Source organism: Acanthaster planci, linkage group LG02, assembly GCF_054643075.1.
Source record: "Acanthaster planci isolate LZ-2023a linkage group LG02, COTS_SCS, whole genome shotgun sequence".
NCBI lineage: Eukaryota > Metazoa > Echinodermata > Asteroidea > Valvatida > Acanthasteridae > Acanthaster > Acanthaster planci.
The window spans coordinates 28695858-28715590 of NC_141778.1; the positions used below are offsets into that span (position 1 = coordinate 28695858).

General features: G+C 41.7%; 1 protein-coding gene across 2 annotated transcripts in view; it reads left to right on the forward strand.

Annotated features, from left to right (window-relative positions):
* Positions 1-4740: 4740 nt before the first annotated feature.
* Positions 4741-19733, forward strand: part of atrx (ATRX chromatin remodeler) — a 47723-nt gene continuing 32730 nt past the window's right edge. For both annotated transcript variants that reach the window (XM_022231026.2, XM_022231027.2), the window contains exons 1-5: positions 4741-4894; positions 9812-9933; positions 11443-11465; positions 12136-12353; positions 13877-13975. In XM_022231026.2, coding sequence (XP_022086718.2) covers positions 9898-9933; positions 11443-11465; positions 12136-12353; positions 13877-13975 — 376 coding nt within the window. In that variant the 5' untranslated portion in view covers positions 4741-4894; positions 9812-9897. The remainder of the gene's footprint in view (positions 4895-9811; positions 9934-11442; positions 11466-12135; positions 12354-13876; positions 13976-19733) is intronic.

Genomic DNA, 19733 nt, shown 5'->3' on the forward strand with positions numbered 1-19733 from the left:
TGAGATTGTGTAAATCGTTGCCAGGATCAACTACCTGGGCCTTTGAGCTTTCATATGAGAGCAGAAGGGCTAAAAACTACGGTTGAAAAATGGTCCTAAGTGCCCGAGAAAGTTGAGGGTTGCCACTTGAAAAATGGCTGCAATCAGACTTCGGAAAAATCACTTTTTGGGGGGTGATTTTGTTTTGTGGGAATAATTAAAAATGTAATAGGTTAACCCACAAAAAGTTGAAAGAAATTGAAAGATAAGTGACCAGACAAGAATTTCATTTGTGTTTCAGAAATTTCAGGGATGTTGGCGTGCATGCTATTGGGCCCTGAACGGTGCTGATTTTACACTCTTTTCAATGGGGCTTGAATTAGTGGACGGGACCCTGCTATGTCACTCCAATGCGCGCTGCAGTAAAAGTTTGCGAAAAAACAAGTAGCTGGGTACGGAAATACGGAAGCGTATTTCCGCCACGATAATAAAAAATTCTTACCCCTATTGTGTACGTACATGATAACTATCGTCTACGTACAAGATAAGTTCAAGTTATCATGTACGTACATCATAAGTATCGTGTACGTACACGATAACTATTGCGTACGTCACGATGAGTTCAACTGAAATCAATCTATCCAACCAAGAAGAACTTGAAAAGAACTGGATGTGGAGAACATTCAAATCCTATAATGGAACTCCTTAAGGAACAAAATTAAGAAGTGTCGGTTAGGCATGGAATTCCACCCCAAAAAACCAAAACTGAAATCCGCCTATATCATACTCTGATCATGCATGGCTCAAAGAAAAGCGTTACAGACAAGGATTCTTTGCCATCCGTCACGGTTGCAGTAAGTAAGTATCAAAGAACCAAAAAAGGTAACTGATAAGTGCGGGAAAAAAGGCACAGAAAATATGTTCTGCTTCCCCGAACACAGAAGAGAAAAAACAGGTGGGACAGCATATTATCACCGGTATACTTTAAATCATTAAGTGAATTAGAAACAAAAAACACAAATCATACACAAACGAGCCCTTGCATCGCCAAGCTCCGGATACGGAGATTCAAAACTCCCGCTCTCTGCTGGGAAACACTACGAGCCTAGGCCTAATGGGCCCACAGGCGAGTTATGTGTTGACAAGCGTTACCCACCCACTTTTGTGACCTTGCATGAGACCAGGGATGACTTCCTCGTTAAGTATTGTACCCTGAAAAATAAGCAAATTTTGCACAAACTTTCTAAGAAGCTCCAATCTGCACAAACCAAACACTGGTATCTCTACCAGTATATTAAAAGTGACATCAACCTAAAAATCTCTCCATGCTGGTCGCAAACAAAGTACTCAAATACATCAGCAAACGGACCACTCGTCCATAGTATATAAAATCAAACAGTAAGAAAAGAGTGGGAAGTGGCCCTGTTGATGCTGATAACAAATCTCATCCTTTCCTTGCTGAAAACAAATCTAATTCATGGCAGCAATCTTTTTGGAATTATCCCGAAAAAATGTTAACAAAGGGATAAAATCGACCGATTATTCCTTAAACTTTGCTTGCACAGACCGGTTTCCCCTATTTTCTCAGCCATAGAAAAACTTCACTTAACCTTGGAAAACAGTCCAGAAAAAACATAATTGATGGTGGCGGCCTGACTCCACTCCTCCAAACTTAAGACATAGAGACGACATTATGATTACGCCCGTTCCCTATACACACTTGGATGCGGCGTGCACTTCCGAGTTGTACACAATAGGGGCGAGCATTTTTTTTAATCATCGTGGCGGTAATACGCTTCCGTAGCTGGGCGACATAGAATTTCTTTTCGTTTTCGCACGGCAGGTGTATTGTACACTCTAGAATAATTCACACTCTTTATTACGTAATCATCCAATGCATACATAGCCACGCGGTGGCTTTCAGCCCATTCTCGGTCAAGCAGTCGAACCTCGCCATTCCACGATTTTCCCACCCCATTTCCCCAAACTTAATTTACCAAACCGATTCAGTACCGTGGAGTGCACCCTCGTCGGCCCGGGGCACCCTGGAGGCACCCACGTTTCCCCCACAGGGGGGTTTTCGTGGCCGCCGTCGGTGCTTGACACTGAACCAGTCAGCTCAATGTTTTCCTTTGTTGTTTGAAGTGTTATTTGGAGAGTTGTAACAAACTTATTCCATTTTTTTTGGACAATTAGCCAAACTTGTTTTATTAAATTTAAATAGACGCCTTTGGTGCTTTTGTCGTAAATCGTCTGTTGGTTGTTGCTTGTTTCCCTTCAGAAATTTGGAGTAACCTGGCTGCTTCCCTCAATGATCCGTCTCTGAGGTCCTTGGCGTCCGTCAGCCTCCCGTCACTACTCACTTTGTCAGCAAAAGCCCCATCGACCACCCAGAAATATCCAGCTTCATGAAGACGCTGGGAAGTGTGGGCATCATCCAGGTCCAACGTGACTGTATTTCACATTAGTCCACTTCATTTCTCCTGATACATTGCACACCTTGCTGTAACCATAGAGCTGGGTTGTAGCTCTATGCTGTCACAGGCCTGAAATCTGTGGCTGACTCCACTACTGCAACTGTCAAATGGGTCCACTCTTTAGCCAACTTTCCATCTCCCTCAGACAGTGTCATGGCAAAGACCACACTTCAGGGCTTCAAAAGACTGAAAGCTGCACCCTCATCCAAAAAGGAGCCTATCACATCAGACATCTTGGACGGCGTACTGGCAAGTCACGGACATACATCGGCTAATCTGGCAGTGCAAACGAATGGAGTACGCGCGCGTGTTGGTTCACGCGCTGGTTCTCGCGCTAATTGTGCGCGTGACATATTCACTGCGGTACTCTATAGAGTTACATGCATCGATTGCCGTTTACGTGGAACCAATCTAGCGCGTCTTCCTTTGTAACGAAGTCACTTACGAACCGGATCCGGTTCGTAAGTGACTTCGTCACAAAGGCGAACGGGCCACGATTTGCAGGCTCCCATTGGACAATCACTGAAGTTTTGTGTTAACTTCCGGTTCCATGATCAATGCGTGTAGCTCTATATGTGCAGTACATGTGCAGTGGGCGTGGTTTAAACTGAAGGGACGTACACTTACGAACTTGTCCAAACTAATCAAATGCAGTGATAGTGCAAACGAATGGAGTACGCGTGCGTGTTAAGTTACGCACTGTTTCTCGCGTTAATGACTTTTACATGCATAATGGTGGAAGGAATAGACGTACGCTTGCAACTTTACCCACTGTCCTATCAACCACTGCACATCGCTTATTTTGAGCTGGTTGTCCCCAACTGTGATTATCCTGCAGATATGAATATCACAAATTGTCATCAAATAAAATTTCCTGAACTCGGCTGTTCCCAAATAAACTTTTACAGATAATCAGTGTTCTCCAAGTTCAGAATTTTAACTTCACTTGACGGAAACTGACAAAACTATTGACTTGCGGTAGGCAAAGCCTTCAGGTTACAATGGGGTTACAGGCCCACTTCGCCTATGCATTTTCGACCGTGCGTATAAAAATAAATAACCAACATCCTCCCCCCTCCTCCAATATGCCAGTTACCAAGTGACAAAGTAGGCTATCCCTTCCATATATTTACGACATAAAACAACACAGTTGTGTTTTATTCTTCAGTGGCTAAAACAGCGGTATCACAACGTTTACGTGTCACATAAAAGGTGTAAATGCACATGTTCATGTACGTACATGTATTTTTTCAGTGGCCAATTCAGGGGCAGGCAAGGGGGAACTGGGAGACATTTCGAATTGATGTGCGTATTTGTATAACATAATAAAATAAGATGGATCAAATTCCCAATTATATGCATTCGCAAATGACATTCCTCTCGTTTAATTTAGCTTTTATACGCACATGTTTGCACTGTTCACGCCGAGCGAATTTAACGTTCATTGGCCAGCATTTTTGATTTATTGCATTAAGAGCACACGGTGACATTTTGCAGGGTCGGAGGACAGATAAAAGGCTCAAAAATTCCATTTCCACCCAAACTAACTTAAATGTATCTAGAGTTGGAGGAGATATAATTGTTTTTCAAAACACTGTCTGGACTAATATAATGTCATTTTTAAAAACTTTATTCTTTTTTCTCAATTTGCATTATTCGGGGTCGGCGGTTTCATAATCCAACTAATAAAAAGATTTTGATCTTACTGGTTGTGCGTTTAAGTTTTTTTTTTCGTATTAGCTTCAATAACGAATCATTTATATTTTTCGACGATTTCACGGTCTCAAACTACATGTAGTTTACAAGCCTTGTTTATGTTTTTCCTTTTTTTGGGGGGGGAGGGTACATTGCTACAAGATGGCATCAAATTGTTCTCTATTGAAGTGCATTTTCGGAAGAATTTCTCAACAAAATTTCCGGAGACCACTGATTGAAGTAAGACAAGTTGAGACAGGCCGGATGCCAGAACGCTTGAAGTTGAATTGGGGTGGGGGGTAAATGCCAGTGAAAGACACGCTGACTTTACCACCTGCAAATTTTCACATTTGCGTTTATTGTACAATAATTCGAGGTACTGAGGTTTTTTAATTTGAAACCAGGATTTGCCCGCTGTACAGTGTACATGTACTGTACATTGTACTGTACATGTACATGTACACTGTACATGTGAAAAAGGAACTCTGCAAGCAATTGACGCAAGTGCATTGCATTGACCTTAAGAAGCGCATGTGGGCGGAGTCAGGAACATGTATATTAATTTCCTGCGCACGCCGTCTGCGCAGTCACTCGAAACACACAAGGCGGTGAAAATGGAAAAGATTTCCCGGCATCTTTTTGTGTTCCCGCACAATCCTGATTTTAAGTTGATTTGCCATTGAATTCGATAGTATTCTGTGTGCAAGATGCTGACATCAGTGAAAGTAAACACTTAAGCCCAGGTGAGCCTATCTAGTCCGAATTTAACGGACTCTTTGGTCAAATATAAGCAGGAAACTGAAAAAGCATTATGACAAGCATGTACATGTACACATGTACATGTACAGTATACATGTACATGTATGTACTGTACATGTACAGTGTACTGTACGTGCGGCATATGCACGTGCATATTAATGTACATGTACATGTATGCCTTCTGTTGAATTTCATGTTTCATGGGCTCCTGTTCTGTCCTCTCCGGGTAGTTCTTGTGGAGATTGTATATTTGGGGACCCTGTTCCTATAATTGAAGGGAGAGCTACATTTTAAGTTGTGAATTCACCTTGGGAGTTGACTGTGACATCATGCTCAATAACTGTGGGGTTAATATTGCCAAAAAGGGCAGGGTTTTGAGGGAAATTTTGAGGGAGTGTGAGTGTTATAACATGTGACTCACGGTGGATTCAAATTTGCATGGTTAGTTTATCAGTAAGAAAGTTACATTTTCTCACAATTTACAATATGAAATTTCCTAAGAATAGGGTCAGCACAATAAAGAGAGTGTTGCCTTTTTTGGAGGGGAATTACCAGTTTTGCAAGATTAAAATGTCAAAAACTGCGGGTCCCCAAGTATACAATCCCGTTCTTGTAGTTGTAGGGGTATTGTAATTTTTGGTCAGTGTGTGTGTGTTGAACACGTACATGTATGTGACCTATCCATAAAAACAGTAGTCATGGTAGTACCAAACCCATGCCTAGTCCAGTGTTACCCCCGAACCATGGCCCTGTTTGTTCTCACAAGGATCTGGAGGCACAGCTGCAGAACACCCTGCCACTCACCTTGCCCACGACTGTATCCGCGGCTACGGAGTCACGCTTCCAGAAGGCCCACTTTGTAGCCGCTCCCTAGGACCCACATTGGACTCAGAAAATTCTTCCACCTTCCCCATTCACTTTGTGTTGCAGGACAACACAAGGCCCATTTAGTCTGCCCCGAGTGAGTTGTATGTAATTCAAGTGAGTGCTTCATTCTCTAAAATGACTTCAATACTGGATCACAATCAGTGATCAGTTGTTGGTTTACGGACACCAAAACCCGCCTAATTGATGGTGCTAAACCAGTGTTAGGATCACTAATTGAAATCCAGATTCATGTGAAACAAACAGGCCGTACAAGAACTATGGGGTCTGTCGTCTGCTGTGTGCTCCCACAAAGCTTGGTGGATGGACATCGTTCAGTTCTGTACTCGCAGAACTCCGAATCTGAGTGTCCGTGTGAACGCTATGGAATTTTGAATGCAGCCCTGTTATGTCAAATCGAGGCACATTTTCGTTTTAGAAAATCCACTTCTCAATCAAATTTTCCCTCAAAAAGCCATCAGAACTGATATCTGTTGAACTCGTATGACCTATGGGTTCAAGACCGTGTGACTATTTCTTGAAAAAAAATTGGAGCTTTTACTCCCCACTCTTATCTTCTCCTGACGAAACGGTGTAAACACATGGCACATTTCGCGTGCATCAACAGTTGCAATCATGGCTTCAATGACAGCTGTTCGTTCATAATGTTACAACATGTTACAGCAGTCATAACATTTTTGAATGACCGCCTGGGATTTTGAAACACTTTTTGTCTTTTCTTCATTGTAACAAGGTAGAAAATCTTGAAGTTCTCTTACAGCCAAACAGGTTTTTCGTAACCTTTTAAAACAAAGTTAAAACAAAGTCAGTCAAATCATCATTTTTACTTTGTTCAGCACAATTTACACCACCTAAAATGATTGCTTAAGTTACGCCATGACTTGCTGTGCACATTCTGAAACCGTATTGATTGAGAAGGCATGTGACGTTCGTACCACCTGTCCATAAGCGTTGTGTCACCTGCCCACGAGCATTGTGCCACTGCAGTAATGGCTTCTAATTCTGGTTGTCGAATCACGATAAGTGCATAAAAATTCAAAAGACTCTGTGCACTGAAATGCGTTCATCAAATGACTGTTGTCTAGATTCAAGAAAAGTGCTTGACGAAAGTTACCCTATCTGTACATATTCATGTAACAGCAACGTAACTGGTGGCCGAAAATTTTGTTGTTGCGTGTTCGGAGTAGTTGTTTGATTGTTGCAGCAGGGGCAATGTCATTTCTAACTGCTCAGGGACATAGGCCCCCTTAGGTAAAAGATGGCCAGTACATCCCTGAGCTGGTAAAAAAGACTGTCCCATAGTTATCAACAGTTGCTTTGATATTTAGTGCTATTACATTGTTTTGAAGCAATGTTCTCTAAGGGGAACCGTACAGGAACCGTGTCCTAGAGGATTTAGTGGAAAAAAAAAATTAGATTGTGTGCAGTGGCCAATCATGATGCGCAAAATCTGTCTACCCAATGTCCGTTTGGAAAGGCTCGTTGTAATTGGCCAACCGCGTTGCAAACTCTTGGAGGCGTGCTGTTGTGAATCGCCGTATTATCAGGAGATATTCATGTGCCTGTGCAAACACTCTCATCATACATTTGCTCTCAATCCATTTTCTAATCTAGGTACTTGTGGACCTGGTTGTACACCCATTTCTGTAATGATTTGATACCTGTACCCTTCAAAGTGAAGAAATGTAAATCAATAACTAACCACACCCTGCAATAATACCATCATGGTATATTTTTCCCCAAAACAAAATAGCAGAACCATCCGTGAGAGAGGGTGATTTGACAGCACAACCATGCGTGCTATCATGGCACCTTGTGTCATTAGCAGGGTTCCTTTCAGCTACATGAATGGTGGAGATGTATTCCCATGTACATGTATAATTCACAGTTTGTTGTGCAAGTGTACCATAAACATCACAGTAATATTTTCTTTCTTGTTTATGTAGATTTTAATAATTTAAAAAAAAATTGTACCTGGCCTGAAAAATGGAACCTGGTATTGACATTGGCAGTCGCGCCTAATTGGTAATGGCCCTCTTTGGTTGTTGGAGCAATTTGAAGTTGAAACATTTCACAAGTTGGTCAATGTGTATTCATGTTTTCTTAGATGTTTATCCTTTTCATATTGTGTCAGGATGTACATGTAGTGCTGGCCTGCCTTGCATTTGAATAGGCAAGAGAACCTGGAGCATTGAGATATTTTTGAAGTTTTGGAAGCACACAATTTTTGTATGAGACTAATGAAAAATGGGAAATTGGTTGTGAACTCAACTTTGATAAATTGCTTTTCACATTCACAGTTGTTTTTGAAGACTAATCTTTGATGCCATTACTACATTGGCACAACACTCATGTGAGTGTGGTGCCACTGTAATAATGGTATTTGAAGTCCAGTCGTCAGATTAGCCTACATGCACATGTATCCGTTGCAAAATCTGCCATGAGGGATTTTAAAGGATATTGCAAGATTGAGGAATCTAGACCCCTGATAATTAGGGGCTTGATTAATGATTCCTGTAGAACCTTGAAGTACATGTACTGAGAATGTGCCATTGATTTCCTGTACACAGGATTTCAGAGGATTCGGAAAGGTTAAAAAAATGCCTTGGGAGATACATGTATGCCAACAGTTATTATGAATGAGTTGGGAATCAATAAACCACTGTGTTTGCATGCTCAGCTACCTTTGAAGCCATGACCCATTCTACCATCACCATACCCCTGACCTTGATGTTAATTGAGTGGCGGTTTCAAAACCACTACAAGTTTTTTTTAAATGTTCTGTGCATCCCTAATTGTATCCCACTGAATTTCAAGAAATACACATGTGTGATCAGCCAAAAGTACATCTCCATTTGAAGAAAAGGCCGAGTTATAGACATGTTTTCTTCATTGTACAAAAACAGGTGTCCTGTGCACATCTATCATATTAGACATACATGTATATTATTCTTACGTGTGTTTGGCACGTGTATACTGATACTCATATGAAGATCTTACATGTACTTGATTTTGCAGTAATTTTATGTGGTGCACTGCACTAACCTGCCCTGGTTGTACTTTAATAAATTCAAGCATGAACCAAGAGGGTAAAAATTGTGCTGATGTACTCAAGCATAATGAAAGTCAAAGGATATAGATGGGTTTTTTTTCAGACTTGTAATGTGATTTGTATACTAGTACGCACCCTTTGAGTTCAGTGATTAACATAAGTGCACAGCCTTCCGCATTATGAGATCTCTATTACTGATCAAATTTCCCCATAGAGTCTTTAGTTGTAGGAAGGTTAATATAAACTTGATTTTGGGTTCTGAAATCTGAAATGAAAAAAAAAAGACACAGCCATTTTGTGCAATGCATTGTGGGTGTCTGGAGTATATGCAAATAGCTCATTAATATTAATCACCTTGCTTTAATATTTATTATATTAATTATATGTATATGAATAATTAATGAATGTATAAATATTCATATATTTGTTATAATCCAATTACTTGGTCCTGTGTCACCACTAATTAAAGTATATAACAAGTGTTATGTACTGCTGAAATAAAATGCACATTAAGTCAAAATGTCACATGTGCCATTAAAAATTCTCTATTTAGCTCCCTATAAGAAGAAAGTGCTTTTGTCTTAAGTCTGTCATGAAAAGAATGTCTGTTGTACAATGTATGCTGCATTGAAACCACAAGTACGCCTTTTAGCTGAACCCCTGCTTCACGTTGCACTGTTTATGTACTATATTCCCCATATGAAGTGATTCAGAAGTGCAGTCAGCAGTGTTTTAACCGGGTTGCATCTGCATCAAGTTTGCTGTAAGATGAAGTGGTTATGTGTATTTCACTTATGTGTTGGTTATCTCATACAATGAAGTGACTCTTTGTCCCATATGCCACTTGGCCATTATCCTGTGGTGTATGGATGTTCTACATTAAGTCTCACTCACGCTGATGGTGTAACAAACAGTGTCTCTGTTGCAAGAACCGCTGATTACTATGATCTCTTGATACGTGTAGATTCGGTTGACACATTCGGTCATCACATTGGATCCGCTGTCACTGGCCAGATAGTGGGTTGCTTTTTTTGTGCGTCCATCAAGACCATGAGTGTAGCCACTGGCAGTGAATCCATCAGAAAGGTACGTCTTTTCAGCAGTAAAATAAAGGTCCAACTTTCAGAGGTATTCAGGGCCCAGGTTTTCAGATAGTAAAAGGTCCAGTTTACCCATTTGTGAGGCCACCGGATTTCTAACTTAAAAAGGTATCTGACCACACTTGAATTCTCCAGTGTTTTAAATATACATGTACATGTAGTGCCAAATTGAAAGCGAGTCTTTGCCATCCTTTGCCAGTAATAGCAGAGAGTATATGACCCATCTCCCCATTGATGATGCACTCTCATCAGACTCGTAGCTTGATTTTCTGTGTTAAAACACAAGGGAAGAAAAAAGCTTTGACATTCAGTCAGTGATACTAGTACAACACCAACATACCAAGCACTGCTATAGAGGTTATGTACAGCAGCCATTTTTCTGTTACGAGCTTTTGTTCCACAGGGATACACATGAGTAAATCTTCTGTGCTATCCCTCCATAACAAAAGCAGTTACCTGCAAGATGGCTGCCATGTAGAACCTCCATTTAACAGTTCGGTGCACTAAACGTCCCCCTTGGCTCTCCATTAAATTCTGTGCACTAGTGCCGATCACTGAATATTTGCTTTGAATAAATAAAAGAAACGCGTCTTGGCTGATGGTAATAAGTTCAAGCTAAGGACAATCATCTGCAGGAAGAAACGAGCCAACATGGCAGTGTCCTTACAGTTTACGGGTACATTGCATGCATGGATGTGTGCATTGCGGACACTTGAAAAAAAAAATGTCAGCAATGCATTTTTAATCACAGAAATCTGGGTGAAATATTTTGGGTATAAGAAGTTTTAAATGTTTTCATCAACCATTGGCGGACATATAAGTTGCCAACTTGAGACATCATGTACGGTACGTGTACCAGTTTAGCTCCAGTGCTACAGAATGGTTCCCAGCCCATCTGTTATTACAATGTGCAAGCGGGAACCAGTTGAACTGTTCTGCATGTGGTATGTGATATTTAAGCAATGACTTAAGGAAAACTGTTGGAAAACTTCATTTCCTCCAGTGATTCAAAAAGCTGAAATGGAAGGAAATGAGTATGCATTGAACAAAATGCATGCATTTGGGTGTTATTTATTTTTAACGTGATATTTTGTGTCTGAGTTTGAAGTGTTGGTCCAAAATCCTCATGCAGAAACATTCTTGAGGCAGGCTGCCATACTTTTGAACAGGCTGGAGCTAGGAATGGGTGGTTTGGTGACTGAAATTGCTTGAAATATTGACCAAGTGTTATGCATGTATATTCCAAACATTTTGTATGGCATGACCTGCTGTTTGCGTTATAGCAGCATTGTACTGTCTAATCGTTGGATGTTAAAAATGATGAAACTTGAAGTTGAGACATTGTTTTGATGCGTGATTGCATGTACATGTGGGTTGTGATCACAAGGCAAAATTTGGAACTGAATAGCCATGATACTTGTACTCTGTAGCTGTTTACATGTCTATAATGTAGCTACTTTAGTGCAGTAAGATATCTCTCTTTTATTTTTGACAGATGCCAACAGGTTCATCAAGAAGGTAAGCTCAATGCCATAACAGAAGTACGATATTATCAACACACTTTGGGTAGGTGAGCATTGCTAATTGTCGGCAAGGTGATCACATTTTGTGAGGACCATTTAAACATCCAGTGAATTTAGTTTTGACTGATTTTTATGTGTGATTGACAAAAGTTGTTAGATTTGGCCCACGTCCTTCAAGAAGCAGAATGCATTTGTGGGTTTTAGTCGCACCTGAGTAAGCTTGTGAAAATTTGTCTCCCAACTGCTGAGACAGTGCAGCACATTTACATGTATTTTTACTACTTAAGTGGGATATTTTCAATGATTATAAAAGAAAGCAATATCTTGTGTTATTTTGCAGTTGATTGTCCATATTTTGCTTCTTGTGCAATCGTATGTGAACAGAAATGCTTTTGAAACCTCACAAATAAACTCCTTGCTAGTCACACATAAATTGCACGCAAAAATCTGACTTAAATCTTACCCTTTGAACCTACAAAAATAAATAAAACTGGTCACACTCCAGTGAAAAAGGAATACAGTTGGTCCAGGGATTTGAGCTTTTTTCCCTCATAATGAGATGTGGAAAATCTCTCTTTAGTCTTGGTGGTGCACTTTATTGAAGATAATTGCTGTTGTCCATTTTATGATCTCCCTTTGGCTCCCATTTTGTGCTCATTATACAGAAAAGCAAGGGTGCCTCTGCACATTACGAGGCAGCCCATCATTGAAGACGGCCCAGCAATGGACTTGGAGGAGGAAGGGGAAGAGAACCCTGCCTTCTTTGATACGGAGCTCCCTGGCACCAGCAGCAAAGTCCAGTGCAATGGGATGGGCAACGATATGGGGAATCCAACAGCAGAGGTGATAAAGAACGATAAAGAAGAACCTGAACTTCCTGAGGGTAAGTCCATGTCAGATTTACTTCACTGTGGATTGAAGTCATGCACAAGTCTATGGCAGTGTGTGATTTCAAGCCACAGCCAAGTAATTTGGATGCTTTGGCTATTTTCATTTATGATGTATTATTTACCCAGGCAGGTCCTGTCATGTACATGTAATTTGTCTTCTCCCGGGGGAAAAGACAGGTTGACTTTTAGAGGGGGGGGACCCTGGATGAGTATTCTGGGATAAATCCATGGAATCAGAGACTTAAACCCAATCCATGTGTCAGCCTGAGAGGGATTTGAAGCCGGGTTGCAGAGGTGGAAGGCAAGGAGAGTACTGCTATGCCAACTTGACCCCCCAAGTTTGTTGCTCGATACTTGGGCTATGGATGGCAGTCAATATGTGTGTGCATAAGCCACTAGCTGGTTGTTGCAGCGTCTTTCCCTGTTGATATTTGAATTCCAACTCTGGCTGAGACTTACGTGTGCGGCCTAAGAGGACATCTCACAAATTGGATCAGTTCTTTACCAATGAGCCAGTTCAATATTCCAACAGTGCATGCTCTGTACAAGACTATTTGGGAACAGCTACGTGAGCACATGCTTATTCATCCATAGGCTTGGTTCTGAAAGACGTCAGTTTTTTTAAATAAGGAGCTTGCTAATTGCAACTTAACTTTTGTGGAACCATTAATTTTTTTTCACTGTGATAAGTTGAGGGTACAGTAATGTTTTACCAACCTGACCTCAAACTGACCCGAACCAGACCTGACTTTGGGTTGAGTTGTTTTTTTTACCATCTTAGTTGAGTTAGGTGGATTTCAAGTGAAAACAGTCCAGACATTTACTTGGTGCATTATTACTGCAGAGTCACCGTGTACCGTTTATATCCAATATGCCTGATTTTGTTCCCATGGTATCAGTGAGCCACTTCAATATTTCAAAACTGCAAGGTTATTCAGGAACAAAGCATGTGAGAGTCTGTGTAGGGCCGTGCAGATACGGCAGACTTTGCACGCATTTTCGAATGACCTTGGACGGACTTCCTTTGCGCCTGCGCTGTTAGAATGCTAAACTGGCTCATTTCTACATTCCAACTATGACTGTAAATTACATGGTGAGTTCTGAGTTCTTGTCATGATTTATCAGGAAGACTTCATGCTACACAGGCACAAAAAGGGGACGAATTGTAGGACGATTTATTCTAGCCAGGGATTTATTGGGGGAGGGTAGTTTGACCTTAATTTTTGTCGGGTCGGGTTTAGTTGGAACGGGAGAGCTCGATTTTGGTTTGGATTTGGTTCATGTCCAATACTTTGGTCAGCTTGGCCTGGTCAAACCAACCCAATTCACATGAGCGTGCAGCTGAGTACTGTTTCTGCTTGTACCCACATGAAGGTGCTGAGGCATGTAGCCATTCATAAGTGTGTTTGGTACATGTGCTTGTGCAAGTGGCAGACTGGGTTTACCCATACACGTTCCTCTATTGTGTTTGCATTGTGACGATTGGCCAGCGCGCCTTTGTGGTATACCTTCACAGGCACGGTCATTGTCCAGCCAGAAGCTGTGATTGACGACCTTGAGTTTGAGGGGCCAGAGTTCAAGGCTAGAAGCAGAAGCAGACGGGGTGCCCACAAAGGTAATGTGTGTGGTTAGTTTCTCTGTGATTCCTCAGTTTGAAGAAGTCTATAGTCTGTACAGTCATTACAAAAATCACTGCTTCACCTTGCATCCTGTACAATATGGTGGCCATTGGTATGTGTACTGTCAGATTGTGAGGGCAGAGAGGGTTATTGAGACTGAACAATCTCTAAGCACCTGAAATGATTGTATTGATGTTTTCAGGCCTCGAATTTCATGACGGCCATGGCCATCAGTGCCCTTCCATTTGGCCGTGGTGCCTCCGAAAAGTGATCGTGTTTCACCGCCAAGATGGCGGTGCCCTTTTTTCTCTTGGCCGTAATGACCTACACGTGCATATCGACTGCCCCTGTTCAGCGAGGTACACGGAAAGCGGCATGGAAAGCGGCATACACATCGTTCCTTGATTGCTCACATTCGATTGGAACACCGCGCTGCACCATCCAAATGCATGGCATGCGCGCCATGTGTGTATGTGGGAATATCGTACACGGCCTGCCGTGCACCGGCAGCCCGGCCCGCTCCATGCACACTGCACGATCACAAGCAAAGCACAGCACAGGCAACACCCATCGGCCTATCCAACGACTTAACATAACAGCGTATGCCCAAGCCAAGTATTTTAATGTACCATGCAATAATTTCAGTCTAGAACAAGTGCTCATCAACGTGTACGCATTATCGGTATATCGAGAGCTTCACGGTTTTTGTGCACACAGGACAATTGTATGGTTGGGGCAGTATTTTAACTAACACCGCAATGTAGTGTTTGCAGTTTAGTGCTGCGCACGATCCGAACTTTACATACATGACATCGGTACGGTCGATCGGAACTGCCCTGATTAATTCTCACGTACGTTGTGTGCAAAATCACTGGCCTGGCCAGTTTTTTGTGGTACGCAAAATGCCGAGGAAGGAACGGCTGCAGTCAAAACAGGCTGAAGCCTTTCAACACTTGGCTGCTGGTTCAGCACTTGTCACGGACATGTTCAGGTATAATGCGTATCCTACTTTATCTTAGACCTGAATCATTTTCATGCGATTTTTTAAAATCAGGGTGGCATTAATGCCCATAACGTTGGTACGCTGATGGCATTAATGCCTATAACTTTGGTACGCTGATGGCATTAATGCCTATAACGTTGGTACGCTGATGGCATTAATGCCTATAAAGTTGGTACGCTGATGGCATTAATGCCTATAATGTTGGTACGCTGATGGCATTAATGCCTATAACTTTGGTACGCTGATGGCATTAATGCCTATAACTTTGGTGCGCTGATGGCATTAATGCCTATAACTTTGGTGCGCTGATGGCATTAATGCCTATAACGTTGGTACGCTGATGGCAACAATGCCTATAACTTTGGTGCGCTGATGGCATTAATGCCTATAACGTTGGTACGCTGATGGCATTAATGCCGATAAATTTGGTGCGCTGATGGCATTAATGCCTATAACGTTGGTGCGCTGATGGCATTAATGCCTATAACGTTGGTGCGCTGATGGCATTAATGCCTATAACGTTGGTGCGCTGATGGCATTAATGCCTATAACGTTGGTGCGCTGATGGCATTAATGCCTATAACGTTGGTGCGCTGATGGCATTAATGCCTATAACGTTGGTGCGCTGATGGCATTAATGCCTATAACGTTGGTGCGCTGATGGCATTAATGCCTATAACTTTGGTGCGCTGATGGCATTAATGCCTATAACTTTGGTGCGCTGATGGCATTAATGCCTATAACTTTGGTGCGCTGATGGCATTAATGCCTATAACTTTGGTACGCTGATGGCATTAATGCCTATAACTTTGGTGCGCTGATGGCATTAATGCCTATAACTTTGGTGCGCTGATGGCATTAATGCCTATAACTTTGGTACGCTGATGGCATTAATGCCTATAACTTTGGTGCGCTGATGGCATTAATGCCTATAACTTTGGTACGCTGATGGCATTAATGCCTATAACTTTGGTGCGCTGATGGCATTAATGCCTATAACTTTGGTACGCTGATGGCATTAATGCCTATAACTTTGGTACGCTGATGGCATTAATGCCTATAACTTTGGTACGCTGATGGCATTAATGCCTATAACTTTGGTACGCTGATGGCATTAATGCCCTCACGTTTGGCATTACTGCCCTTTATTTCAGCCAGTCCACCAATGCCAAATGGCAGTGCCCTTAAAAAAATGAAATTTGAGGCCTGTATTTTACACTCCCTAAGAAATTGAGATGGTTCTTAAGAATGTTTCTTTGCCCATTTAAAAGGCATAATGTGCTTGTAAAGTCCACTGTCTGTCGGTACTGAAGTGTACTGTATCAATACGTCATACCATTTTTTAAAAGTAGAAGTATGGTAGAAATGAACATAAAATTAAAGATGACCCTTTGTTTGTCATACCATATTTAGTAATGGCAGTTCTGTAAGACAGCTTGTCCACAATATCAAACCACAGTTTGAACGTAGTTGACCCTGGATGGATCCGTAGCAACCAACCAACTTTTTAAGTACCTCTGCTTACTTGGCAAGTCAACAGAGCAACCTATCGTTATTCAGATTTTATACCAAAGGCAGCGAGTGCCAGCCAACCGTGGCAGCCGCGGTTCATTCCACAAACACTTTGGACAGCCACGGCCATCACATCTGTTTTAATTCAAGGAGGCTAGTCTCCTTTCCTTACACAAGAACCACTGATTTTCTGTTGTGTCACCAGTTGAAACTGCCGCCTTGTTTGAGGTTCAGTTGATATGCAGTCCAAGGAATTCCATCTTTATACATGTGCTTTTGTACTCGAACATTGCAGGGAACTAGTCAGTATGTAATTGGACTAAACTGGTACCCTTGTAAATCGGTGACATGAGCTAACCCCCCTTAAAGTCCATGCTGTAGTCAGGCTTTGATCTTTATAGCGGCCACCAGTGGCCACTGCCGTGATGCCCCAGTGAATTGCTGTGATGCCCTTTAAAAATAGCGCGTACCTTTTAGCCACTTGGCCGACGGGCCTCCCTTCAAAGTTCAATGATCAGTAGGCCTACGCAGCTTTCAAGTTACCATTTAGTGGTAGTATGTCTGTCAACAGCTGGCCAGCCGCACCGAGCACTAATTCTTTTCCACAGACTGGTTTTGCATCGCCCCGTAGACAACATGTTATGGCAACCATATCAACGTAGATGACTTGTGTGACTCTAAAAATGTGGCACCAGACTACTTTTATACATAGACTGGTTACAAGTCACGGACAGAATTGCACATTCTGCTCTGATTGGATTCTGCACATTGCACATATTGAGACCAAGTCACTATTATTTTGGCGTTGCGGACAGGAGTATGACCCAGTCTATTTTTTCCTCGCTATTTTACTGGTATTCACGCAGGCACGACAGCGAGTTTCTATTGGGTAAATGTCTGTGACTCAGTGACTGACTTGCTTGAATTATATTGTTTGTAATTTACATTGATTTTCGACATACAGTATTGCCTTTATGGCATCATGAAAAGTAATAAGACACAACACCAAACGGTAAATTAAAAGTTAATACAGTATTATTTATTTTTATTTTTACAATTCAAGCACACTGCTCAGCATGTCACGGTGAACAGAAAAAATAATAATTGCAGGTTGAAGGTTAAACACCATGTTGAAATTGAAGGAAAGTCTTTTAAAGTCACCAACAAGCATAATAAGTAAAAGTTTAAAAAATGGCCTTGGTGCCCTTTGGGTTTTGGGAGTATTCGAGGCCAAGTGGCCTTGACCCTCTGAAGTTGAAGGTTGAAGCCTGTGTAATTACGTCGGTTATTCTCTTTTCATGGCCAACTTGTAAAGTTTGCTCCTCCTAAAGACTGCTGGTTTTTATTCAAACAATTTCTGACTGGAGCCGCCCTGTCTCAAAAGAAACAATTTGTATCAAACTATTTTAAAGAAAAACCACCTGCCAATCTAAGAACCACCTGGAGAAGTACACAAAGGAGCTTTCAATCACTTTCCTTAAAAGGGAAATGTTTTGTTTGCAGACTGGAATATTTGTATGTCCTTTTTTCTGAACAAATTTTTGCTCATTTTACCTTTGATGGCACCGCCTTGATATCAATAAAAAAATAAAAACATGTTTGAGGGGTGACCAACACGCCCCGCCTATCTCCTCATTAACATAAGAATGTGTGACGTAAACTCCGGAGATCGGCATACTTTCCCGGTTATACGTGGCAGCGTCACACGCACTTCTTGTAAAGTTTCTCGAGAATTTCGCAGCACGTCTTTACGAAAATAACGTAGTTTTTTCAGAATGCCACCGTCCTGTACTGTTGCTGGTTGCAGCAACACTACCAAAGATGGTTTTAGTCTGGATTGTTATCCATCTGACCCCAAATTTCGACGAATTTGGACGGCGAAAGTGAAGCTGACCCGAGCCAAGTGGTCAGGACCAACCGAGCACTCGGTGATCTGCTCCGCACACTTCGAGCCTTCTTGTTTTGATCGAAACGCCAACGATCAACAACATCAGTTTGGGATTAAGTTCAAGGCAATGCTTCGTCCCGATGCTGTACCCACAATATTTCTAACAAGCCATGTCCACTTAATGTCGAGTACGAAGCACGATACGTACATGTACACACACACGCACACGCACTAGGCACACGCAGCATCCAGCTGCCATATTAGCCTGGTACCCACAACGCAACCTGGGTACCAGACCATCTTGACTGAACTCTTGATCTCTGGAGTCAACGTCACGAACAGCGCCACCACGCGCTCTATTAAATAGGAAATGTAAATTCCTAATTTTTTAAATTCTAATTTTACATACTGTAGACCACTCACGACTAAATAAAAGCATTTTATTTGTACAAAGAAGTTTTAAAGACACTCCAAAACTCATTTAATAGATTAAAAAATTTAATTCTGGCATAGACCCTTTAATAGCAGATGTTTTGGGTGCAAAGAACCCCCCCCCCGGAAAATTTCCTCTAGTGTACACACTTTATACATGAAGTGTTCCTGTTTGTTTTTGCTTTCCAGGAAAACGTGTGTGGAGATCTACAAGCACAGTGTGTTTGTACACTATGCATGAAATGTCTGGGTTTAAGCATGGTTGCCTCGTTCAGTCAGGCATAATTCAAGAGTCATCAACATAGCGATAGAGCTTGTCTTGGGGCTGCGTCATTAACTTGTCTCAGCATGAGTGAATTTTTGCCACGGTTGCCATGGTCCCCAGCAACAAGGCTAAACTATGTTGATCACATGTGGTCAAACCACGGCAACCTTTTGGACAAGCTCCCTAATTCAAAATACCCGCTTCCAAGGAAATCCAGTGTTTGTCGCTACTCTTGCTGTAAAGCACCCCGTTTTTAAATTCAGTCGTGCCTGGTTTATTGAATGGACAGAACAGCAGGTGAAAAATGACAATTGAACTGCTCTTTTTGCGTTGATATAAAACAGTTTGTAAAAAGACGTCATCTAAAATGCCATAGTGCTTTCTAAACACGATGTGTTTGAAACATTAGCAGTATTGGTTTGGATCTGAAACTTGTACTTTGAATCAGTACAAAGTATATCTCTCAGCTGGTGATCATGACTCAAACAGACCACTTCATTCAATTTGGGCCACACATGCACACTTGATGCTAATTAGAGTATCGCTTGTCTTGATTGAATGCCTCACACAAATGTGTGAGGACTTGTGTGGACCAAGGCTCGTTGACCACTTATTCTACAGCTCGAGTTGAGTTCTGAATCCCAAGAGCATTGC